General features: G+C 51.1%; 8 protein-coding genes across 8 annotated transcripts; 3 read left to right on the forward strand and 5 right to left on the reverse strand.

The window, feature by feature from the left end:
* Window positions 1-569: 569 nt before the first annotated feature.
* P174DRAFT_514517 (uncharacterized protein) lies at window positions 570-3,701 on the reverse strand (the record flags this gene model as incomplete). The annotated part of the gene is made up of 4 exons (XM_024832086.1): window positions 3,023-3,701; window positions 2,806-2,963; window positions 981-2,781; window positions 570-951 (listed from the first exon to the last, which is right to left on the reverse strand). The coding sequence occupies exons 1-4, from the start codon at window positions 3,244-3,246 to the stop codon at window positions 570-572; spliced, it is 2,565 nt and encodes an 854-aa protein (XP_024680761.1). The 5' UTR covers window positions 3,247-3,701.
* Window positions 3,702-3,838: 137 nt separating this feature from the next.
* Window positions 3,839-7,427, forward strand: P174DRAFT_393940 (uncharacterized protein). The gene is made up of 2 exons (XM_024823613.1): window positions 3,839-4,022; window positions 4,105-7,427. The coding sequence occupies exons 1-2, from the start codon at window positions 3,936-3,938 to the stop codon at window positions 7,357-7,359; spliced, it is 3,342 nt and encodes a 1,113-aa protein (XP_024680762.1). The 5' UTR covers window positions 3,839-3,935; the 3' UTR covers window positions 7,360-7,427.
* Window positions 7,428-7,698: 271 nt separating this feature from the next.
* Window positions 7,699-8,795, forward strand: P174DRAFT_444207 (putative mitochondrial methylglutaconyl-CoA hydratase (Auh); the record flags this gene model as incomplete). The annotated part of the gene is made up of 4 exons (XM_024828029.1): window positions 7,699-8,006; window positions 8,086-8,288; window positions 8,345-8,448; window positions 8,514-8,795. Coding segments are annotated over 4 exons (756 nt in total), but the record flags the coding sequence as incomplete, so codon positions are not given.
* On the reverse strand, window positions 8,792-10,486 carry P174DRAFT_462639 (putative GABA permease; the record flags this gene model as incomplete). Its single annotated transcript, XM_024830144.1, has 4 exons — window positions 8,792-9,538; window positions 9,593-9,942; window positions 10,009-10,176; window positions 10,234-10,486. The coding sequence occupies 4 exons, from the start codon at window positions 10,484-10,486 to the stop codon at window positions 8,792-8,794; spliced, it is 1,518 nt and encodes a 505-aa protein (XP_024680764.1).
* A 1,258-nt stretch (window positions 10,487-11,744) lies between these two features.
* Window positions 11,745-17,314, reverse strand: P174DRAFT_444208 (LipA and NB-ARC domain protein). The gene is made up of 25 exons (XM_024828030.1): window positions 16,655-17,314; window positions 15,966-16,599; window positions 15,374-15,442; window positions 15,310-15,334; window positions 15,210-15,273; window positions 15,114-15,176; window positions 15,082-15,092; window positions 14,988-15,051; window positions 14,939-14,960; window positions 14,853-14,917; window positions 14,799-14,831; window positions 14,686-14,777; window positions 14,487-14,655; window positions 14,436-14,444; window positions 14,260-14,402; window positions 13,998-14,238; window positions 13,941-13,973; window positions 13,705-13,916; window positions 13,507-13,680; window positions 13,256-13,485; window positions 13,214-13,219; window positions 13,010-13,186; window positions 12,860-12,982; window positions 12,802-12,835; window positions 11,745-12,736 (listed from the first exon to the last, which is right to left on the reverse strand). The coding sequence occupies exons 1-25, from the start codon at window positions 16,961-16,963 to the stop codon at window positions 12,091-12,093; spliced, it is 3,648 nt and encodes a 1,215-aa protein (XP_024680765.1). The 5' UTR covers window positions 16,964-17,314; the 3' UTR covers window positions 11,745-12,090.
* A 2,037-nt stretch (window positions 17,315-19,351) lies between these two features.
* Window positions 19,352-20,452, forward strand: P174DRAFT_262482 (uncharacterized protein). Its single transcript, XM_024821494.1, has one exon. It carries the CDS (start codon window positions 19,679-19,681, stop codon window positions 20,249-20,251), a length of 573 nt encoding a protein of 190 aa, XP_024680766.1. The 5' UTR covers window positions 19,352-19,678; the 3' UTR covers window positions 20,252-20,452.
* An 838-nt stretch (window positions 20,453-21,290) lies between these two features.
* Window positions 21,291-21,735, reverse strand: P174DRAFT_262504 (uncharacterized protein). Its single transcript, XM_024821495.1, has 2 exons — window positions 21,646-21,735; window positions 21,291-21,581 (listed from the first exon to the last, which is right to left on the reverse strand). Exon 2 carries the CDS (start codon window positions 21,540-21,542, stop codon window positions 21,339-21,341), a length of 204 nt encoding a protein of 67 aa, XP_024680767.1. The 5' UTR covers window positions 21,543-21,581; window positions 21,646-21,735; the 3' UTR covers window positions 21,291-21,338.
* P174DRAFT_514521 (uncharacterized protein) lies at window positions 21,728-22,949 on the reverse strand (the record flags this gene model as incomplete). The annotated part of the gene is made up of 2 exons (XM_024832087.1): window positions 21,728-22,379; window positions 22,466-22,949. 2 exons carry the CDS (start codon window positions 22,947-22,949, stop codon window positions 21,904-21,906), a joined length of 960 nt encoding a protein of 319 aa, XP_024680768.1. The 3' UTR covers window positions 21,728-21,903.
* Window positions 22,950-24,117: the final 1,168 nt, after the last annotated feature.

Here is a 24,117-nt window from a genome sequence, read left to right on the forward strand (position 1 = left end):
ATGTATACTACGTTAATGATAAGTCACTTCACGAAAGACAGTATCATTCAATCCTTAAAGTAAAGTAGAAGAGCTTGAATTGGATTCATATTGATAGAGCCGCAATCTTTAAAACTACAGAACATGTCCACGTCCGACTCCCTACCGACCGGACAAAACCACCCAAAACCATTCTTTGAAAGCATTCCGCGCCGATCGCTAAGAAACTCCATCCCAGAGTACAGGCAGACGGCGGCAGTAGTTGTTGGTAAAGCATTATAAAAGTTAACAAAAGAAGAAGATCACGAAGTGAAGATTGAAGGAAGTCACTCAGGGAAGAACAGCAATCATTTAGCAGTTACACATTTCACTCAATAGTGAAAATTGGTGATGATAATAATGTCATGGTTGAAGATCAACATGAAAAACGATCTCGAGTCTGACTTCCCAGCCGCCAATCTAACAAAAAGTAAAGAAAGAAAAAGAGAGAAATACAGTAAGGCATGCCCAATCCGAATCGAATCATCACCGTGTCACCGTAACCACGCCTCAAAAGTACTAATATTAGCAAATGAGAAAAGAGAAAGCCGTCACGAAGGTACAGGAGTGCCATTTTGCTTGATAGCTGGCGTTATACTTCGGTCTTGGGAGCTGGCATCCGTAGTAGGCTGAGGGGTTGAGCTCTGCCGGGTTTGTTGTGCTAATTGCGCTTTATTCCGGTCCATCAATGCAGCCTGTTCAGCAGCACTCCGAGCATAAGCCATTGCAGCGGCAGAGTTGGAGTAGGTGTTTGGCGCAGGGGGAGCTTGGTTGGAAGGGTAGTTGTAATTGGACGGTTGCTGCTGCGGGACATACCGCTGCTGGGGGGTTGCAGAGCTTGGTGCCATATATGGTGCTCGTGCCCGAGGGGAGACATTTGCTGGCTGCTTCTGCGGTGAGCCACTACGCCCTGCAGCATACTGCGGGCGTATGCTCCAGGCTGTGCGGGCCTGGGCGCGTACGCCTGCGGAGAAACTTGAGCAGGCGGCAAAGCTTGCGGTGCCGCATAGGGGCTGTAGCCGTTTTGGCCCGGACGCTGGAACTGCTGAAGATTGGCCTGGTTATATTGCGGAGTAGGTTGTTGATATCCCGGCACAAAAGCGGGTCGCTGAGTAGGCGTTGCCGGAGGGCGAACATTAGCATAGTGCTGTAGAGGGCCTGGGGTATAAGGCCCTGAGGTCGAAGGTTGTCTTCCGCCGTAATACGGCTGGGGCGCCTGAAAACCAGCTTGCGGTTGTTGTACCCGAGCGTTAGCAGTATAGGCCCGCTGGTTGTAACCTGCCTGATAGCTTCCCGAGCGGCTAGGTGTAGATGTTCGGTTTGGCCCAGCAGCCATTGGTGCCATCGCCGCGGCCCGCTCCTGCTGCAGCGTGTAGTCATCCTTCTCCATAATGCCGTGATAGTCTGGATTATCGACCAAAATCTTGGTACTGATATTTAATTCGGCTAGCTGGTCACCATCCAACTTGGCCACGGCGTATGGCGGTAGGTTTGAGACGAGAGCGGCAAGACTGGATTTGAGCGTCTCATAGATACCCTGTTCTGCTGCAGACGCGTGAGATGGAGTGCCTTTGTCTGTTGCTGTCTTTTTGGGTTCACCGCCTGGAGCTGGTAGTTCCAGGTTGCGGATCTTCTGATATGAGCTCAAAGTCTCCAGCAGTTCAGAGACATCGAGCAACAGGTCATCCATGCCCTTCGATTCTGCTTCTTCCTTTTCTTTCTCCGAAGTATTCGTAAGTGAGACATGATCAGCAAAATCTTCAGGGTTGAATGACTTGACCATCTCTTCCAAAGTGCTTTCGTCCAATTCACCAATGTTGCCAGGTTGCTCTGTCGCGGATACTTCCGATGCTTCTTGAGGCTCCTCTGAGGAGGTTTTGGTAAGGAGGGTGTACAAGCGTTTCGTCCCTCGTTTCCCCCACCATACCATGTCCTTTGAGTCAGCTTGAACAATAGCCCCTGAGCTGTCAAACGAAGGTGCGAACGAAGAATACACGCCCTGCAACAGAGACGCGTCGTCATCTGTCCACAGAGCAGGATCCTCATTATATCTCTCGTCTCCATGCGGCTGAGCGGATTGTTGCTTTTGCCGTCGATCCCAGAAAGAGGGGGATGAGGTGATTCCGCCGTACTGGAGCCATTGGCCGGAAGGAAGAGGCGCCAGGCAGTAGTTATTTCGCTCACCAGGAAAGGCCTTGTAGTTTGTGACTGCTTCAAATGGGTCAATCCAGCCTCCAGGAGCAGTACGAGAAGACGACCTGGCTCTGCGAGGCGGCTCTAACTGCGGTAGTGTTGGACGAGGTGTGAACACATCGCCAAAGGTTCGCTTGGACTCTTTGGGCTTGTTCTCTGTGTTGTAAGCCGCAACTTTGGTGGTCGTGATACCGTTGGGCAAGCCGATCTCACGAAGAGGTGTTTGTACTTCCACGTACTTCTCTGCGGCTGATTCACCAGAAGGCAGAGAAACCTTGACGGATTTTTGCAAGCTGGAATATAGCTGTTTCGGATTGGACGGATTACCAAGAATGGTGAGAACCACATTGTCGCTTCGAGCTTCAGTGGTAGAGGGCGTTGATTTTTCTGGAGCCTCTGAGTCGTCTTCCGTGCTCTCCTTCTTGACGCTGGCCTGGCCCACAGAAGCCTGACGCACAAGACTATTCAAAAGCTTTTTGAATGCCGCAATCCGATTGACCGTTTCTGTCAGACGGTTCCCGTCGGTGGCTTCGCCCTCACTGCTTTGAGCTTTGCTCCTCTCGATGACGGCTGTGGAGGCCCTGTCGATATCACTCAGAAACTCAGAGAGACTATTGTAACGATCCGACGCGACCCTCGCTTGTATGCTAGTACTTTCGTCTTTCTCTCCTGATACTTTTGCGCGTTTCGAACGCGGCTTCGCAGGTGACGACGGAAGAGGGCATGAGAGTAGCTGAAGTTCGGTATCATTCCTGGGACACATCAGTTAAACTCGAGTCCGCGGGATCAACAGCACATGGGTGATACGCACTTGCTGAGGATATCCACGAGATTACTCAGGGTTTCGTGTAGTTTGATCCTTTCCTGAACCTGCGACTCAGAAGCACCGGCATCCTGGACAGCATGAACATCATGGCTTGATCCACGCTTTCGCTTTCCAGGCGTCGACAGTACAGGCGGATCTGGAGTCGCGGATTGAGGTTCGCCGTTGGTGGCGGGAATTGAAAGCGTCTCTCCGCCTTCGTCTGCGCTCATGGCTTCAAGTCCGGAAGTGCGCCGTTGTTGCAGTTGTTTTTTAGCTCCTTGAACGCGAGGACGAAAATTGACTTCGTCCCAGGAGTCGATCTAGGAGATTTTCGGGCGAATAAAATCCCTGAGCGCTGATCGCGACGCGAAGATCAGAGGGTTAGGAGTGAATGTTGAGACGAAAATCGGAACTGAGACCCCGAGTTCCTGAAAGAATATCGGTGTTTTGAGGCTTGCTCGATCTCCGATGCGCATGCGCCAATCGTTACAGGGCCGAGCGAAGGATAAGGGTCGCAACTCGTACAGAGGAAAATCGCGACTCTATCCCGCGGTGGGGCGAAAGGCACAGAGACGAGACAACGAGTATCCTCAAATTGTGGATGACTACAAGTGAAAGGAAGAGATAATGGGATTTAGAAAACGAAAACAACGACGACACCTTTGGTCTCGGACTGCAAAGGCGGGAGGGAGATTCACTAAGTTAGGTAAAGAGGGAGATCCGGTCGATGCGCGCCAAAAACGTGACAGCCGCTCACGTGATCCAGCATTTTCCTTCCGAGTTCCAGAGTTTCTGGGTGTAGTAGCCTACTATTTCTCAACCTACAAACACATTTTAATTGATGCTCCTAGCTGTGTCCGGAGGCTTCTTTGGTTCCTTTTCTGGCTCCTCAGCAGCCTCCTCATGATTCTCTTCATGGATGTCATCGGTCTTCAATCATGTTCCGAGCCGCTCGGGGGCCTCTCTGAGAGCGGCGCATTTGATTAACAATTGTCCATGGCCAAAGGTATGAGAGCTTGGACCCTTTTTTAGGCAAACCAATGGCTCCATTGGAACCTTTGCTGATTGTTCGTCCTTTGATCGGTTAGGACCGCTCCTCCAAAAAATTTTCGCGTCCTACACATCAAACGAAGTGGCATCGCAATGGCTTCCTGTGTTCTGCGGGGGTCTTCCGGGAATACAGTTATATTAGCACTGCCGCTCCTACAGAGAATGAGCGGCTGATCGATGCCAGTGGCGAGGAAGATCGTTGGCATGGCTTCTGGTGTAGGGTCCGAAATCAGTCTCAATTGAGCCGATCCTTTTCACCCTCCGGCTCGAACCATCTGTACGGACGTAACAACAGCTCCGGCGAATCGGACAATTCACCGTCAATTGTCAATGTATATTCAAGCGAGCACGATGCAACTTTGACCGAACAGTCCGAAAAGAAAGCGAAGTCTTCTCGAAAGGCCGCGAAAGTGAAGGGAACACGATCTACTATCTTGACCCCTACGCAGTATCTACTCGATGTTCTCCATGATTGTGCACGCAGTACCGGAGATGGACTCGGTCAGACGCAGCCTTTGTATCTCTTCGCGAATGATTATGGAAAACGGCAGAGAGAAGCGCCTCTCAAACAACCGAGATTATCGTTGCAGACTATTCTTGCGGATTGGATACAGTTTGTGGATCCGGTCTTGGGTCGGGTACATAGAGCACATTGTGATACCGAAGCGACGCCAGAGCTGGATGCCGTATTGCGACAGGCGTTTCCGCCAAAAATTATCGAGTATTTGACGGCCCGTCATTGCAGCCCTAGCGAGGTGTTGCTCTGGTCATGGATTCTCAGGAGCAACACCTCTCACGAGGCTGCTCTTCGAATTTTGATGGCTGAGTCTGCTGAGGGAGCCAGACCCAGTTCCCAATGTCGGCGCATACCTCCGTTCATCCCTCTACTTCTGCTGCGCAGACAAAGCCTCGACGCGAAGACTTTTCGCTTGCTTCTAATTTATTCCCTGCACATCATCACTGGCCGGAAAATTCCGCCTTTCGACGCCTTCAAGCGCGTACGATGCACTGCTCAGGAGCTCGAGGACAGTCTCGGTTCACAACAGACAGAATTCCCCATCGACCCTACTACATGTTTCGCTTTCGTTACCCGTCTGCTTCGTCATGCTCGTGAAGTATGGCCACAGGCCCAGCTCACCATTGCGCGTGCCTTCGCATCCTACCTGACTCTGCTAAGAGACGACCAAGAAATTTCGGAGATCGCCAGACACCGTAGGAATCAGTTCATGGCTGACAAATTCAACGCATGTCTCTGGCTGCTCTCGTTACCTTGCAAAGCAGGCCCTTTCAAGTTTGTTTCGGTACAGCAACAAGCTCAATTCGAACTTCTCAAGGCTATGGCAGGACACAATCCGGTCCTTCCGGTTACACGGCAGGGATACCAAGGTATCATTGCTGTGCAATTGGCCCACAAGAAGACCTCCGCCGAACGGCAATCGGCAGAACTGAAGGCGCCATCGTGGCCACCGTGGAAGGAAGAAAAGCTTGGAATCGACTCTCAACGAGGGAACGAAGGAATGAAGAGTCGCGCCATGCGCGTGATTGCTCAAATGAGAGAGGCAGGCTACTCTCACACTCGCTGGGAAGAGGTTTCAGGGATCCTGGCCGGCTGGGACACGGACAAAAGCCCTACGGTTCAGACCCGGGCTTTGATGCGTCGACCTCAACTGCTACGTGGGCCTGCTGGAAGCAAGCCGGATCATCACGCAGTCTGGGTGGCCCGGATCCGCGCCACGCGCACGGTGCGGGAGGCTTGGGCTTGCTTTCTGTCATATCAAGATCAAGGGCTACCGCCGCGAGCGAGTATATATGTCGCCATGGCTGAGAAATTGATTTTCCGGAGAAAAGCACTCGAGAATGACTTCGACCATATCAGTCATTCTCTACCAGGCGATGGCCTGGAAGTCTTCCCGGAACCCGCTTCCGCCCGCGATTTGATTTATGTACACACGGAGCCTCCTACCCTGGAAGAGCTTCTCAAACAGATGCTTTCCCAAGGGATCCGTCCATCCGGGAGATTTTTGGCTTTGCTTCTGCGATCTGCGCCGACATTCGATTGCGGATTGGATTATCTCAGTTGCAGTGACTTGTCGAACGAACAAATCCAAGCTTTGTGCACTGTGGGGGAAAGTACATCAGATTATGATGCGTTGGATTCAAAGGTTTTGGATGAACTGCCCGACTACCTCTTTTCATCTTTCATAGGCTTTCTTTGCAACTTTTCGAGTCTTGACTCCTTGCACCTGGAACGGCATGATATACGCACTGCCGATCTATTCCCCATTATTATGAGCAGTATTCATCCAAACAAGCCGAAAACCTCGACGCTGTTTTCCAATATTCATACATCAGGAGGAAGCGGCACCTTGCAGCATCCGAAAACCTTGTCGCATGCGATTCAGTTGTTGAAACTTCGAAAGTCCCGTTTCACCCCTCCGTGGATTCATCTCTTGACAGCGCTGAGCAAGGATCGCATCAGAACGCCATATCGCAGAATGAGCCGCAGTGCACAACGGGTGCTTGCTTGGTATGAGATGGTCGAGGTCATCGGTTGGATGAAAGAACGTGCCATCGACCCTGGCCTGCAGGGGCATCAGGTCCTCTGCGCCAGCTTCTCAAAGGCTGTGATGGCAAGGTTGAAACATCCAAATGCCGCAGAAGAGGGCCTGGCGATTGTTCATGAAGCAGCACGGCGAGGAAGCATCAAACACTCCAAGGTACTACGCCCCCATTTTGAGGACATGGTTCAGAGTGGACTTGCCATTCTCAAGGAACACTTTGACCAGCTTGTCCTTTCGGATCCGAAAAACGCCCCTTTCGGTGAGCGTTCGGCAGGCACGTTTGAGAGTGCTACGAGTCCGCCGGTGGCTATTCCTACTATGCTTCACGTGCCTTCTCCAGCCGCTCTACATGCATTCGTGAGAGCGCTAGGGCTGGCTGGGGATCATGCCGGCCTGTTGGACTTGCTTCGATGGATGAGCCAGAATGCTGCCACCCTCAAAGAGACGGCTGATGAGCATATGAACGGAGATCGCATGATGCGGCGTACTCTGGTTGCACTCCGCGTGTTCCTTGAAGGATACAGAGGGAAGCGACCTCGGGGAGAATCTGACAATTTGCCGTCGGAGTCAATGGCCGAGGGAGCACCTTTTTCCAACATTGTCTCAGATCCAGATGCGAGCGTATCCGATTCGAAGCTGCAAGAGGCATATGAGATTGTCGCGGCGACTCCGCTGTGGGGTTCATGGCCAAGCGATGATGAGGTCTGGGAGTATTTACACTGGGAACCTTAGCAGTCTGTACATTAGATTCTGTATATATATTCGTTTAGTTGTAGTCAATCCGATAGATACCCTTTCGCTGATAGATATCTTTCGCTCTCTCGCTTGTCATCCACTATCCAAATGATCATCCGCTTATCCGCGGCATACTTCGGTTCCCCACAGCGGGAGTAAAGCTTTAGCTTTCCCCGCGAGTTGGAGAACGACCGAAGAGCTTCAACCTCCATCTTTTGGATTCTTTTTCCTTTCCGACTGTGCTCAATCTTACCTACTTCAAAGTCTATATTATAAAGCCCAATCGATATTGAAAATGCCTCCCCGACTCCCACGCCTCGCACCGGCTCTCTCGAGCCCCCTCGAATCGTCTCGCTCCGCGTCACCATCTCCCGCTACAGCACCAGCACCGACGACGCCGTCATCCAAACCCAACAAGTCCCCGCGCCAGGCTCCGGCAGCGTCCGCGTCCTGCTCCTCAACCGGCCCAAAGCCCGTAACGCCCTCTCGCGAAACCTCCTCGACTCCCTCTCCAAGCAAATCCACTCCATCGCCGCCGAGGGCGGCACAGGCCCAACCCGCGCCCTGGTCATCGCCAGCAACGCTGACGCCGCCTTCTGCGCCGGCGCGGACCTCAAAGAGCGCGCGAAGATGACAAAGGAGGAGTGAGTTCCCTTCCCACCCCCACCCCACCCGGCATCACCACCACCTGCCATTACTAGGATCCAATTGACCTTGGGGAAGGACGAATGAATTCCTCACCAAACTCCGCGGCACATTCCACGACCTCGCAGCCCTGCAGATCCCCACCATCTCCGCCATCTCCTCCACAGCGCTGGGCGGCGGCCTCGAGCTCGCGCTGTGCACGCACCTGCGCGTCTTCGGGTCGTCTGCTATCGTCGGACTACCAGAGACCCGGCTGGCGATTATCCCCGGCGCGGGGGCACGTATCGCCTCCCTGCGCTGATTGGGGTGAACCGCGCGCGGGACATAATATTGACAGGGAGACGGGTGTCCGGGCCCGAGGCGTACTTCCTGGGTCTTTGTGATCGGTTAGTGGAGATCTTGCCTGAGGAGGAGGGGAAGGAGGGGGTTGCGAGGGAGAAGGTGCTGAGGGAGAGTATCAAGCTGGCGCTGGATATTTGTGAGGGGGCCCGATTGCTATCAAGCAGGCGATTCAGGCGGTTGCGGGGTATCACCGGGGCGAGGCGGCGGAGAATGAGGCGTATAATGGGGTGATTGAGACGGAGGATCGGTATGAGGCGCTGAGGGCTTTTGCGGAGAAGAGGAAGCCTGCGTTTCGGGGGAGGTAGATAGAGTAGATTATCTACGAGGTGGGCATTTTACTTTGCTGTAATGGTACAGACTATGGATTGCTCAGGTTTTACGAATGCTCTCTAAACCTAAGGTCTCTGCAATCACAACGCTCTGGAACCATATCAGTGAACTGTCACAACACTGGTACTGCATACGCACGCAGTCCAAAAAACGTCTTCTTCTTTCCACCGTACCACACGACAAGGATCAAGACGACGATTACCACAACAACCGGAGCCAAATAGTTCATATTAGACGGCTTGGGCGGCATGATCGTCGGAAAACAGAAGATGACCATATACAGCCCAACCCATACACATGAGAACGCATTGACGAAAACCCCATAGCGCCCTAAGTCGAAGTAGCGGTCGACAAGGACCTTATCCCGTCCACGGAAGAGCAGGATGCCCTGCGGGATTACGTACGTTACGTTCAAGGATAGGATGGCCATCGAGACGATGCTGCTGTATGCTGTGCTGGATGCAATGTAGATAAGACCATACAGTGCCATCAGCGCGGCACAGGCAACGGTCGAGGCGACGGGCGTTTGGAAGCGCGGATGCACTGTGGCTAACGTTCTGGAAAAGGGCAGCCCGTTGTCCCGGGCAAACGCCCACGCCATGCGGCCGGATGTCGCGAGCCCGGCGAGTACGCCTCCGAAGTAGTTGAAAATAAGCCAGACGGTGAAAATGGCGGCTACGTCTTTGCTCCCCGTCGCTTGATGGTACAGCGTCAGGATGGGCAGTTCGGACTGGACGATCTCGCCTAGGTCGACCGTCGCGAATAAGGTGGCCACGACGAAGGGCACTGTCGTGGCGATCCCAATCATGGGCGTTAGCCACATTACCTTGGGAATATTCCTGCCTGGATCCGGGACCTCCTGCGAATTAGTCAGTCTTTCTGAAACGCGTTCATTGGGAGTCAAGAGACATGCCTCGGCGATATGTGTCGCTGCGTCAGTGGCACAGAACATGTACATACAGGTCCCGAGTCCTATGAGAAACGACAAGCCGTCGGGCCATCCAGTCTCGTTTTCGTACTGGGTGAACACAACGCGGGCAGGCTGCTTGCTCTTGCTCATTCCGAGAACCGCGGCGAGACACGCTACAAAGGCAGATATGCTGCTCCAGAACATGATCTCCTGCAGCCGCGGCAGCCAGTGAGCGAGGAGGCAAACCATTGCCGTCACCAGTGTAATAAGAGCAAGAAAGACGAGGTATGTCTGCCACTGCCTGGGCTGGTAGTCCTCATTCAGGAACGAGACGAGCGCAAGAATCGCTTGAGCTTTTTTTTTTTTCCCCCATCGTAAGTTGAGCCTGCCCAAAAGTCTCATAGAAACTCGGGCCATACCAGTGAAAATGACGCCAGACACTGTGGTCAGACACCACGCAAGACAGCTGAGCCAGCCACATACAAAAGCACAGGGTATCCGAGTCTTTGGTGACGAGACCATAAAGGTGTAATGATATTGTCCTCCGCTCGACGGAAACGCAGATGCCAACTCGGCAAGACCCAGGGCTGAGATAGTCATATCCTAGTCAGCGTACTACAGGCAATTGAGGAACGCAGGCGTACTGATAATAGTGCACACGATCCCAGCCACTATAACACCATAGAAAACGGCGGGGCCTCCACCGGCGAGTAACGCAGCGGGGAAGGTCCCAGAATAACCAACCCAGGAGTTTGTGACAATATAAGCAAACGATAGAGCTGAACTCGCAGAGAATTGCTGTGGGAGCTCCCTTTGCTGTCTTCGTGCTTGTGGCAAGGCATCGTCAGCCGCCAGGACGCTTGCTGGACCGGATTTGTCGGTCTTGGGAATGGCCATGTTGCAACCGTGTTCCCACACTATCCGAAGATATGGAAGCCTGCTGTACAAGCTGGCTATGACATTGCATTATATAGTCCTTTATCAGCCTGGTAGTATCAGCCTGGTAGTGGAATGAGGGGCACAGTCCGGAGCTGGTATGAAATAGAAGTAAGGGATATCAAGAGCGTACCCATTCATACAACTTAAGGATGCTTCATTCCACAGCCGTCTGATGCATACTCCTTTGAAGATAAGCGCAAGAGACACTGGAGTATAAGCGCTAATGCTCATTATCGTCGCTTCTCACCGCTGCCTTGTACAACGCCCCAGAGAGTCCAGACGTACACTGTAATGAAGCACATTGTTCAACACTGATGGTGGCACAGAAAGCGGCCAGAAGTCGACTGCTACACTGGACCTCTGAGTGCTAAGCAAAGTGATCGAATTAAACCTCTCATCACATTCAAGTGAATCTTTCCGTTGTCAATGGCATGGACCCAATACGAACAGATTTTGAGATATGCTGGACCATGTACAGCATGAGGCATGCCATCCTGGTCAAATGGGAGAGGCCATGGGAGCTGAGCTAACTTCCTCAGATGGAAGTTACTTAAACTGCATAGATTTGTAGATCTTTTCTGCTCAAGGGAGGACTGTTGTCGCTGTGTATATCCACTGCCCCTTGCGGAACAATTTCGGCAACTGAGACCTGGAAGCGCCTGTCTATTGCTTTCAAACAATCGTTTCTTCAAGTCAAATCTGGCATTTTTGATGAAGCATAGCCCTCGCCGTCTGATGCTAATGTCTGTGTGTGCCTCCGAATGGCAATTGCAGCCGGCCAATCTATCAGGGCCGCTTATCGGTCAAGACAGGACGGTGTCTCTCACCAGGACCAGTGCTGGCTCTTGACGCTCAGTGAATAGCATGTAGCAGTTTTGCTTCCAGCCTGGTCCAGACCTGTTGTTGAGGGGTAAGAAGCAGGGGTGGTGTAAAGCAAAAGTGGAAATGTTGAGGTGCAAGAGACGACAAATAAAGCATCAAGCTCACGCAAACCTATTCCAGGAATAGTCTGAGCCATGCACTGTCTAGCATCAAGATATCCATAGCTTCTAGAGCAGCATCGTCTTAGGCAGGAAATGGCTTAGTTTCAGGTCAAACGTTTTCTTTTCTGGTCAATTGACCAGCGTTGGGCTTTACCCTTGGTGCTTTAAGTTATAATAACATCAATGCTTGGACTCAGGCATACTAGAACCTGTTAACCAAGGTGTCCATTTACCCTATCACTATCACCATTACCATGAGATGCACGAAGTCTCTTCCATAACAAGGGTATGCCAAACATCAAAAAGGAAAGCAGGTATAGAAGCCCGAGTGAACAGTAAACGCCTGTGCCTGTGCCTATGCTGCTCTATCTCCCATCTTATATGCATGAACCTTGATCAAAGCGATCAAACGCTGAATGACAATGCTAATATGAAAATGAATGCGGACAGTGCATAACTCCAACCGGCGCTCATATGCATTTGCACCAGTACCTGCCTGATGCTTTCTTTCTTTTTTTCCCCCCGCTTCGTCTTTCTCACCTCATTCTCATTATCATGTGACAAATCAAAATCAATCTTTTACTCAGGATGTATTGGGGAGCTGCCACTTCGGGGTCGTCGAACGTATGTTCCCTGTGTGGCTGCACCGGCCAACGCATCCTGGCTCGGACGGATGAGAGGACCCGATCTATTTGAGTGATATAGTTGCCACGCGGTACCAGAAACCTGATAGCGCCCACCCACTTCGAGCCTCTGCCGAGCGTTCCGCACATCGACTCGGTGGGCCCCGAAGTGCAGAATCCCTAGGTCTTCGGGTGAGCCGACACTCCCCAGGCTTGCTGGTTGCTGCACATCACCTATCCAGCCGCCAGTCCCAGAAAGTGACTGTTGTTGGGGCATGTACACCACGGAGTTGGATGGCAAGGGGATGAGCCGCGGTGGAAGGCGCATGGGCTCTGGTTCCGGTTCTGGTGACCAGGACTGGTAAGACTGCCCCGAAGGCCCTCGTGACAATGGCTCCAAAGCGGGAGGCGGGTCGGATGTGTAACCAGTGTTTCCGATTCCATCAGTGATAATCGAAACCGGTGGTGAGGCACCCGGCATGATGGCAGATGGGTGTGTGATTGAATGGTGTGTGGTTTGGAAGGGAGCGATTGGGCCGAAAGTGGCGGCCGACTGACTGACAGGAGGCGGCGGCGGCATGTTGTTGCTCGCATTCAAGCGTCTTGGAACCGTGATTTCGATGTCATTCTCGTACGGGAGCGGCTGTGGGGGGATGCCAAAATCGACGGCGTACTGGCCGACATGTCCCTCAACGGCGCCGCTGTCATTGACGTGGATAATTGACGGTAGTGGTAACGTGAGTCCGGTGCAATTCCCAAGTCCAGTGCGTGCAGCTGTTGTGTGAGAATTTCTGGACCTGGCTCACTGTATGTGGATCGGCTCAATCGGTCTTCCTGAAAGCGTGGCTCTATGACACTGGTTCCCAGCGTTCCACCCGAAGATTTGCTTTCCAACGGCTTCGGCACGGGCAGACCCGGGCGATTCGTCTCCCCAGGTGACGACGAGGGCCGCTGCTTCGGTGAAGACGAAGGAGCTCCTCGTGCCTCTGCGACGTGCTTGGCTTTGGCGACCACTGCAGCCCATGTTCGGTTTGCTTGACCGGCAGGCAGATCTTCCTCGGATCGCCGAGGGCTGGCACTCTGCACTGATGTCAGTGCTTCCGTGGCAGAGACGGACGAACTACTGCGGCCTTTCTCCATGCTACTGCTCGACGCGCTCCTCCCTTCAACAGGGAAGACCTTGAGCACAGGAGCTGCCGGTTTGGAGCCATGTATGTGGGTTGGAAACTTTAGGCGCTGTTTAAGCTGCCTCTCCTTCCCAGGCTTAGGTTTCTGCGGCTTCTCTACCACCTGCCAGCCGTGATCGTCCCGTGGCGGGCTTGAAGCAATCGATGGCTTTTCCGTAGCTTGGCTTATCTGGGAGAGCGAAGACGCTTCCATCTTCTCCCGATTGGCTCCCTCGGCCTCCTGTTCGCTACTCGATTCGCGAAAAATATGAGGGAGAAAGGGGCTCAGGTTGAACCCGTGCGCCGCAGCGGGTAGCTCCTTCGGTGACTCAACTTTCGCCGATTCGTCGCCGAGATCCCATGTCAGTTGCCTCGACGGGCTCTCGTCAGAATCCGGCACGGACGACGAAGAGCTGCTTGACCTATCAAACACGGAACGTTGTTTGCGAATGGAGTCTTGTGAAGAATGGGGCGACAGGCGCTCAATTTCGCTGGAGATGCTCCTCATCAGCTGTTTTAATTCGCTACGCGCCTCTTGAACGATTTTCTCTTTCGAGGCCCGTTTCGGGAAGTTCTCGATCAACCGGGATGCGTGAGTTTCATATTCCCGGTAATCCTTAACCAGGCCGTAATCATCGACTAGTTCCATGCGCTTTTTCGCGTTCTCGTACGACTTGCAGAGAAGACGGATGGCCACGACGAGCCATGATTCGTAGAAGCCGGCCTCGGCTTTGACGACTCCAGAGCCTGATCCTGATTCAGGGATTGATCCAGCCGCGGACCCTCGTCGAGCCTCTAGCCTCGATGACTGCTTCCTTTGCTCTTCATCCATGATTTTCAATTCGTCGCGGCAGAATCCCTGGACCACGCTATGGATCTTGATGACATCGATCGAACCCGCCTTTTGGTAGATGGAGAAGCTAGCTTCCTGGCTACTGCTCTCCGTTTGCGATTCGGACAGTTCGGGCACCACGGCTCTGGGGTCGAACATCAGGTCTTTCTCGGATTGCGGGGAAAGCTCCTTCAAAACATAAGCATCGGAGGTCCTCTCAATTAGACCGTACCGAATTAAGATCCCTAAAGTGGTGTCGATATCTCCCCGCTCCCCTGGCCTACTGCTTGTGAGAATTTCGACATTCCAGGTCTCCAGAACTGATTTGCCCAAGTTGATGAGCCCCAGCGGCACATGGTGTCCAAGGAAAGAGAGGAGATTGATCAGGTTCAGGGCCTCAAAATGCCCCATCCGGTAGAGGTCGTGCATAATACTGAGGAAGGGCTCCGCAAGCTTTTCATCGGTCAGATGCGAGTTGATATGATACCTTTCAATTGGCTTGGACGTTGCACTGAGGCGGTGACTGATCGCATGGATGGCAAGGGGTAAACACTCATAGTGCATGACCAGTTCGGTTGCCTTGCGGAGCTGCTCTTTGGTGGGTCGCTTGATTCCCAAATCCTTGAACAAGAGCTTGCACGCATCCTCGACCGACAGAGGGGGCACTTGAAGGCAGTAAGGCTCGTACAAGCGCTGTTTCTTTCGCAATGTTCGATCCACCGAGGTGTACATAATGCTGCATTGTCTGTTGAAAGGCAAAAACTGCCTGAAATGGTTCAGGTCATCTTCCTGATTAAAGCTGAGACCATCAAAGACGAGAAGCCACTCCTCGCGAGCTTGGAACCAGTTGCGGACCACCTCTACGTACTTCTGCGGTGCTTTGAAGTCCGGGCTCTCGAATTCAAGCTCGTCCGTTAAACTCGCAGCCTGCGCGATGTCCCAGAAGCACTTGCTAGTCGACTCTCGTGATTTCGCATCTACCCAGAATATGCCGCCGGGGTAGCAGTCGCGCTGAGTCCACACGTATTGTCTTGCCAGGTGAGACTTTCCGGCTCCAGGTACCCCGCATATCAAGACAGCTGCAAGGCGCTCAGCCCGCTTCTTAGCTCTGTATAACCGAGCGTGTAAGATATCCAGCTCTCTGGTCATGCCAACAAAAGTGGCATTGGGATGGAACCCTGCTGGCACCACAAACAGCGGCTCTCTCAATGTTGATCGTGACAGGGCAAGCTGCGTTGTACTATTGGATGGGCCGGGATCGGGGGATTCACCACCCCCTCCTTTCAAGGTAAGTCGATTTGCGGGATTTTCTAAGAGAGAAAGAAAGTCAGCAATGGTCTGACTGAGAAGGCTATCTTGTTTGGCACAGCAATGACTATAATACAGGAAGAAACGCAATCATTTCAAATGCCGTAAGGTCAACAGGCAAAGCAGTCGAGTAAATCAGGATTCCATTTTTTTCTTGTTTTCTTTCACTGCATCTCTTTCTCTCCCCTCTTCCGACTAATCATCGCTTGTTGCTTGGAAGCAGGAGCAGGAAATGATATGGAGGAACCAGGGGCCTACGCGTTTCCTGGCTCAAGGTCTTCCAATGCTGGGATGAGTTCAGAAGGGGAAAAGAGACTGCTCTCATGGCGAACTGAATCAAGCATCTGCAGGTTCCTCAACCTCATACTCCCGCAGGGTAACAGAACCAGATGACCGAGGTGAAAGAAGGAGGGGTTGATTCCTACCAGGTGTTTGAACGTTTTGCATGCTGGATGCCGGGCTGATGTTCTCTATAACAAAAATCAGCAAAGGCTACGGTTCTTTGCACATGATGTATGGACATACCATTGTTGAAGATTTCTTTTGCTTTGGTCTGCCGGATGACCAAGCGGGTCTTTTCTTCCTCAACCCATCTATCAAAGATGGTCAAGGGCGCATCACGCGAGTACCGAAGCAAAGCTTCAGCTACAGCCTCGAAGCCGGGAGCATCCTCATCTGCAAACTTGCACATATGGCTGTGGTCCGCCTCGATGCCCATTCGCTCGACGCCTTCAAAGTAAGGAGCGGCCGAGCTTTCATCCACAATTAGTTCACGGGTGCCCTTGACGTCGGTGGATCGAGTCTCGTGGAAAAAATAGAGATGGAAACGACCCATGATGTCGGCAAAGAGACTGTTGATGTTCTGGAGAGTCTCATTGTTGGTCCTCAGTGCTTTGATGAGCTGCGGAGAAGACTCCATGAACTTCTTTGGCAGCACGGCGCTGCAGATGTTCTGCAGTAGCACGCCCCATTTCGCAACGTCTGAGCCATTGTGCGGGGTCCCCAGAAAAAGGATACCGTACGTTGAGACGAAGATCGACCGAAGGTGCTCGATCTTTTCATTCGAAACGCTCCTGCAGTAGATCAGGGCCCGTTTGACGACGAGACCGCCCAGTGAATGGCAAACAAAGATGATGGGCCGATCCGGACAGTGGCGAAGCTAGAAATCAGCAGTTTAGCGATGGGTCACGGTAGAGGGAATATACGTAACTTACGTTGCGATTAGCAGCTAGGGTTGAGGCTAGGGTTTCGGCATGCTGATGGATGTGGTCTTTGGACGCTCCGTCGGTAAAGGCAGTAACATTGGCGTTATAGCCGTACGTGAGGATCCGGACCTTGCAGGGCTCGAGCAGGCTGGGCAGTAAATCTGCCGGCCAAAAAATGGGGGGTTCCTTTGTAGACCAGGTATTGTACGGATGACCGTTGAGTCCATGCACGAAGACGATATCGACCAGCGGCTTTTCCTTCGTGCAGTAGACCTGGGTGAGGCCGATCGTCTTGACCTTGGCAGCCCAGTCGGTCATTATGAGTAGTGGTGGGCTAGCCAGGTAGCTAGCTCGTATCACGCGGATTGGTTTTCGATGGCAAGATTACGCGGGGATCATCGACTGTGTAAAAGATGATTAAAGAGATTCGCTAATGTTGAGATGACGATGCAAAACGAGCATAGTGAGAGGAAACAGTCGAGTGAGGGGAGATGGAGGAGCAGGTAAGGGAGAGAGGTGAGGGGAGAGGATAGGGGAGGAGGGCCATTTTAAATAGAAAGAATAACTGTTATAGTTGCCGCGACGATTGTGAAGGTACGCAAAGCTCTTGTGATAGGTGGTTGAGGGTGGACTAGGGGCCAGATGATAGGTACAGTGGGCAAGATGACCAGCCTTAAAGAATGACTAGGTACTTAGTAGAGTACCTAAGCAGTAAACAGCCTGGTGCCTGCGGGTGGCAGTTCCTAGCTGGTCACATTCGGTGCCCGTTCCCGTGGACAGCATCAGGCTGACGGTCCTGATTGGGCTGGTCATGGGAGACCCTACCTAAAGAGAGTCAATTCGGCTTCAGTTCTGGTTTTTTCTAATAGTGACGTTTGCTTTCTGATCAATAATTCCCGTGCTTTCCTTACTACTACACTACCTTTACCCTCGAGACAGAAAGTGCTGCCTACCAAAATCCCAGGAATTATATAAAAGTTGCCCTGGGGCGACGGGGCAAAGATCCCTGGTTCCGCGCGGGAGGCGGAGCTACCAATCCACCCACCTGAGTAAGTACCTGACACCATACGACAATAGATATAACATTATGAATAATAGGGTTGATAAGGTAGAGAACTCGCAGGTGAAGTAATAAAGTATTAACGGTACAGATATTGGAGAAATCTATGATACTATTCAATAGTCCTGATTCCTGACTCCTGAGGTAATTCTGAGAGCAAGTAAGAGAGCGGCAGAGCCAAGGATCAATACAGGAATTAGCGAGGGAAGCAGGAAGAGAATAGTCAATACTCGATAGAGTCTATTATCGTAGATTTCTTCATTCTCTTATTTCTCTTCAACAAGTCAAGCAGTCAAGCGCAATAATATCTCTTCAACGAAGCCTCAGCCACATCCGGGCGTCTTACTCGCATCGACTAGTGCTAGATCTGACTGGCGGATCTATGTATCTTCAACGCAGGTACCCATATTTGACGCTACGTGGCTCTCTCCTTTTTCGTTACATTCTTTTTGAAGCACCTGTGACCTGACAGTAAGGTCTACTAATAATCAGGAGAATTAAAATTGAGCGTGACTTTGCTTTTATAAAGGTGTGTCATGTTTAGAGTTGGTACTCCGTTCCCTGCAGACACTGCCCTGTGTCTCTCCCATGACCTGCCCCAATCAGGACAGGGTACTAGAATGGGGCCAAAGACAAAATCCACAGCAGTACAGTGGACCTTAGTGTATTCATCACTTTTGTCATGATATATCCCTGCTGTCCTTGATCGTCCTTATTATTACCAGGTATATCTGATGTCAGTATAACCAATATCTTACCTGCAGGGGCTACCTTTATCATGCACTGCCGAAACAAGCGCTGCGTACAGCAGGGTGAGCCACGTAGCACCGACTATGGGTACCTGCGTTGAGATAGACCCGCCAGTCAGATTCCAGCAATGCAAGTCGTGTTACAGCACACCATCATTATATCTATCTGTCTAATAGTGGTATGGTTGGAATAAGATAAGCCATGACATGATAGAAAATAAGCTTCTAAAGTACCTCCGGTAGGTTCACTGTACAGTACTTTTGTGACCCATGGGCCGCCCCAGGCTCCCTCCCGTAATCCACAGCCCCATTCTGTGCCTTGCGGGCATACCTAGGTAGAGTCAGGAGCTGAGTTCTTTGCCCAGGGCACTATTCCCAATAGGCAGCACTTTTGAGGTACCAGAGTTGTGCACAGCCAGTTACCTATGAGTCATGGTTATAGGACCTTGGTTGCTTGACTCATCAGCTCCTAGACTCCTCATTACAAGAACCAGGTAAATCCAGACTCCAGCTCTATCTTATATATCACTAACAGCGTCTTTTACAGGTGTGCATAAAGGTAAAGCTGTTCACTAGAATGCGTATTACTGCCTCGACAAACCCTAGCCAAGATGCACTAATCTAGGCGCTTTCGTATTCATCTGAGGTACCTGTTGTTTTCAATGTATTGCAGTGCACAGATCTGCTTCAAAACTCAAGTAGTTGGCTGTTGCAGCGGTTGTGAGGCTTCTATGTAATGCGCGCTACTGGTGGATCACCATATCAATACTCCGTAAAGTGGGGTCGATCCGGGGCTTGTTTATATATCTGTGCTCAACTACTTCAGATCCTGGGATGGCCCGATTCAATTTTACCCACACGCTAGGCCACTTAGTGGCGGGGCCTAATATGTGTAGATCTCGTCCAACGGGATTCTATTCGGCAGCAATAATCCAAGTACAACTCAGATGAAGGCCGATCATTCAGCTCGCGCTAAGTCCTGTGGAAGGAGGAGGATCCGGAGGAGAGCATCCACGACGATGGTTCGGGTCCAGGGCCGCTTCGTAGGGATAGTTAGAGGGATTAGTATCCTATGCCTCATTGGTTTATCCCTTTTATGAACTGTTGATATCATGTTGATATTCCTTAACGGAAAAACGTGTGTTCTGCATTCATACGAAATCGCCTCAGGCTGCCACGGGATCGTCATAAGGTAGGTCGAACCGTTCCATCCAGTACATTCCTATGTATGAAGGCCGAGGACGTCCGTATTCGCGTTATGTGAGAAGCCCAACAAGGGAAAACCATTACTTTCTATCATGCAGCGCCGATGCTATCATCTGGGTTGAAACGATAGCTCCTGACCGTAGCTATCAAGCACTACCGATCCTCGCGCGCCAGATTACGGAACGGATTCGCCTCATCCTGCTCTTCCTCCTCCGCCGAAGGAATCGTCCTTTTGACCCGGCACGGAGTCCCCACTGCCACAGAGAAGGGCGGAATATCCTTGGTGACGATGGAGCCCGCGCCAATCGTCGAACCCTGTCCGATTCTGACACCAGGCAGAATGACGACATTCGCGCCAATCCAGCAGTCATCCTCGATGAAGACGGGATGGCCGAATTCCACAAACTTCCGCCGCGACAGGATACTCGTGTCGTGGCCGGCGGTGATGATGCTGACGTTCGTTCCTATCTGGACCCGGTCACCAATGACGATGAGGCTGGTGTCCAGCACAGTGAGACTGATCTGTCAGTCAGTCCAGCGTATGCAACCAGTACGAATCGCAGGACATGGAGACAACGTACTTCCAATTGACGAAACAATCTCTGCCAATACTGATGTTACATCCGTAGTCCGGCATGAACGGCGGCTCGATAAACGTTCCGTCACCCACCCTGCCGACCAGGCGCCGGAGCAGCTCAAGCCTCTTCTCGGCGATCTGATCGTAGGGCACTGTTTTCGTGTCCAGACTGTTGTAGTCGGCTGCTAGCCCGCGACACCGATGCCGCGCCTCAAGTAGTTTGGGGGTGTTGGGACTGTACATCATGCCGGAGACCATGCGCTCGTATTCCTCGCACATGGGAACATCTTTGAGTTCACGCGCGAGAGCGATGATCTCAGGGCGCTTTTCAGTGGCTGCCATTGTCGTGCAGGTGTCTTGCAGGTTTGGTTTGCGGTGGTTTTATGATGTATGAGGTGGGCGCTGGTTTATATAACTAAGGTGGAGACGGTGGCTTCTGAAGACAACTAGCTAGCTTAATTATTTGAAAGTCGTGATCCACACTGATTAATATGGTGCTGTTGTACAGTGTGAATGGTGCGATTGTCCGATGATTCGCCGGTATCAAATACGCTGGCAGTGATGATTTGTGGAAGACAGTGCGGGTCTGTGCTGGGTAAATTGCCTTTTAGAGTAATATCTTCCACTACTAGGATATAGACAGGCTCCTACTCATACACACATATATGTTGATATATATATATATATATACGTCTCTCCTTGTCCCTTTCTCTCTTATTGAGTATTCGGGCTGATGACTTAATATAACTATCATTTGAATTATGCATATCATATAGTAGAGAGATATTGGGGCTAGGCTGAACTCCTGTAGATTCCCTCATAGATTCCCTCGTAGAACCCCGCATATATGCCCCCATTTCGGCTCCAGCCGAAATCAGTGAGTGCCGCTACGTTGATTCTCTGTCATTCCATCTCGGCCGGGGCCGAAATCACTGGTTCCTATATCAATAAACCACATGGCGGCACAGCGATCTTAGGAACCAAACAGCAAGGTAATGTGCTCTAGGCCCAGCCTGAAAAAGCCTTTTCCAGACGCAACCTAACAGTCATCTAGGTGAGGGCGTTAACCTGAAGCGAAAGGCAAAGTTGTCAGATGGGGAATCAAAGGCTAAAAAGGTAAAGGACGATCACAATGGCACAGGACTGAGCACCCAAGGAGAGGATTCTCACCCAGATCAGAGCCTTTACACAATTTTGTTCTTCTACTTTCGACACCGCATGACCCAAGCAAAGATGCTGCGCCATGGTCAGCAAGAGAGCCTCTACCACCTCAATCTCATTATGATCTACATGGTCATTATCCATTCATTTACTTGGTCTTGTCGTTGCCACTTACAGCAGGTTGTATGGCCACCGCTCATGGTAATTCCCTTGGAAGAAACTACTTTGGCGTCGCTGACTGCTCAATGGCCCTGTCTGGTCCTATGAAATCAGTTACAATTATTCTGAATACTACCAATAAGACCTAAAATACGGGAAACAAACACAGCATCTATTAATAATAAGGATTAGCAAACATAATAAGGCGCTTAGCCTTACCTCCTGTTTTTGGCTTTCGAAAAGTGCAATTTGCCTTAGCAATTCATATAACAGCCTTTACTCAACCCCGCCGGTAAGAAAATAAAGACATGAGTCAAAACAGGATCCTGGAAGAAAGAAGCAATGGCTACTCAAGCCAAATGATCATTTTCAGAGATGCCGCCAAGGCAATCAAGGCCGCGTTGCTGACTCCAACGACCTGTGTATGCGGACCAGGGACACGAAATGCACCCCTTCCCCGTCCAGCCTGAGAGACTGCGCCTCTAATCACGTCCGTATCCCAGCAAGGAGGAACTCGCTCTTGTACATTGGATAATGTACGCCCCGACCAATAAGTGGTGATGGTTGTCCAATCATCTTGGCTCGGTTCCCAAACATTCAAAGTCCGGAAATCAGGGTTCTGGAAGACCATCAGAGCTCCTTGGACACCCGCGTACTTTAAAGCCAGCTCAAGAGATGGCGTTGTGTATATTCCAGGCCCAAATTCGTTGTCTGCGTGGTTTGAATTTACTGTGGGCAGAAACCAAGCCATTGCGGAATGTAGAGCCAATCTGGAAAGGCCTCGGAAGAGTAAATTGCCCCCAAAGAGCCAGTGAAGTCGCGCTCGATATCCTGACAGGAGAGTTTCAAGCGCGCCTTAAGGGGGACGCTCACAGAAAGAACTTGTGGCGGGAAGCTTTGCTGGCGACAGAAAGGGAAGAGATCTCTGAGGCTGTAGGATGCGATGGAACCAGTGACAGATGATGGAATAGTATTATGTCTCAGAGGGAAAGCGACCAAGGAAAACTCAGGAGGAGGGTAGCAGTAGTTTCTGTAGATGGCGCCAGGGATTTTTCCGTTCTCGGAGAGCGTGGGCAGCATCGATTGAATAGAGGCATTGACGGGAATGCAGATAACCTCGTCGCGTATGGTATAGTCCGGGCTGTCAATCGCGTTGACCAGGTCATCTAGTTTTGCTAACCAGAACAGGCTTGACATTGGCCCAACCAGCCTGATCGTATTTTCTCCCGCGGGATCGATCCATTCTGCGATGTCGTCTGGAAGCGGACCGGGGTAGCCGTCCTCGTCTGTCCAAACGGGACGAAAACCATTAGCGACGAGGTCTTGAGGGTCTCTTTCAATGTCTGCAAAGGACCACCCAAGTTCCTCTTTGGGACTCTCGGGGGAAACCATTTTGAGCTCGGTGGAGGGTAGCCCGGGAATGTCGACTGGTGTTTGGATCGATGAATCACTTGACGCAGCAGTGCTTCTTGCGAGGCTGGGTGGGGAGACGAGGGGAGTCCGCTTCCGCTTCGGCATGATCTTTCGTAGTAATGACTTAATCAAAGCGTAGGTAGTAGCTGAGAAATTCTTTTCTCTTTGTGATCTTCTTGGAAGAGGTACAGAAGGGCTAGGTTAACCTCGAGCGCTGTGTTTACCTCGATTGTTGCCCTCTATTCAGCTTGTAAATCTTTAAATGGGAAGGCACAATGTTTACCTCGAATGTTGCCCTCTATTCAGCTTGTAGTCTTTAAAAGAAAGGCGCAATGCATTCACACAATACGTGCACCTTACAAAGAGTACAACCACAAACGCAATATGGCATAGAAATAAAATAGGAGAGTCAACATACTCAGCCATGCCAAAGTGTAGCTTCTCGGTCAAGGTTGGACTGTTGGTGATACTAGCAAAGATCTGATCAACATCAAACCAATATTGGGGAGATGAACTTATAGTAGAGGAATTCTCTGACCGTGCAGTGTTCTGCAGGTGCTGTTGTATCTGAACCTCACGATGACAGAGTGGTAACATAGGGATCTGATCTCGCAAGTGTTGTTTAAGTGTATCAAGTTTTTGTGGCAGAATATTGACCTCAGGTGTATCAAGCAAACAGAGCACTTCGCGTAGCTGACTATGGCTATTCTGAGATATGTTTGCACTCTCCAGTCAAAGCGCAAGTGTCAAGAGAAACGATGTAAGCTGCAAGTATATCAATATACATGGTTAGTCTGGGAAAGCTTTTTCCATAGTCATCTAACGTACTCTTCTTTGAAGCAATAGGGTTGATGGTATTTTCTGGTGACAATTTCGAATACTGTCTGGTACTCTTGGGTTTGGACATGGCCGTGGTCGGGGTAGTGAGCCTAGATAGGGATTAGAAAAACATGATATTATATACTGTGTGATACATACTGGATACTGAAGCACTGTATTCTATATTTGTGGATATGGATCCTCTAGAGAGGTACATACAAGCACTCAAGGCTGCTCTACTACTGCTGCCATCATGGTTAAATTGTACATTGGAATGTATTGTGTATTTCTGGCAAGACAAGTAAGATAAGCTGATCACTCGCTATAC

Source organism: Aspergillus novofumigatus (assembly GCF_002847465.1).
Source record: "Aspergillus novofumigatus IBT 16806 chromosome Unknown P174scaffold_6, whole genome shotgun sequence".
NCBI classification, from domain to species: domain Eukaryota; kingdom Fungi; phylum Ascomycota; class Eurotiomycetes; order Eurotiales; family Aspergillaceae; genus Aspergillus; species Aspergillus novofumigatus.

Coding starts and splice junctions, on each gene's coding strand:
- P174DRAFT_393940 (XM_024823613.1), top strand. CDS start 3,936: ATGTCATCGGTCTTCAATCATGTTCCGAGCCGCTCGGGGGCCTCTCTG. Junction 4,023..4,104: donor ACAATTGTCCATGGCCAAAG/GTATGAGAGCTT, acceptor TTGATCGGTTAG/GACCGCTCCTCCAAAAAATT.
- P174DRAFT_444208 (XM_024828030.1), bottom strand. CDS start 16,963: ATGACCGACTGGGCTGCCAAGGTCAAGACGATCGGCCTCACCCAGGTC. Junction 13,974..13,997: donor TCTACGAATCATGGCTCGTC/GTGGCCATCCGT, acceptor CTTCTCTGCAAG/TCGTACGAGAACGCGAAAAA. Junction 12,983..13,009: donor GTTGGAAAGCAAATCTTCGG/GTGGAACGCTGG, acceptor CCAGTGTCATAG/AGCCACGCTTTCAGGAAGAC.
- P174DRAFT_262482 (XM_024821494.1), top strand. CDS start 19,679: ATGTATGAAGGCCGAGGACGTCCGTATTCGCGTTATGTGAGAAGCCCA.
- P174DRAFT_262504 (XM_024821495.1), bottom strand. CDS start 21,542: ATGGATAATGACCATGTAGATCATAATGAGATTGAGGTGGTAGAGGCT.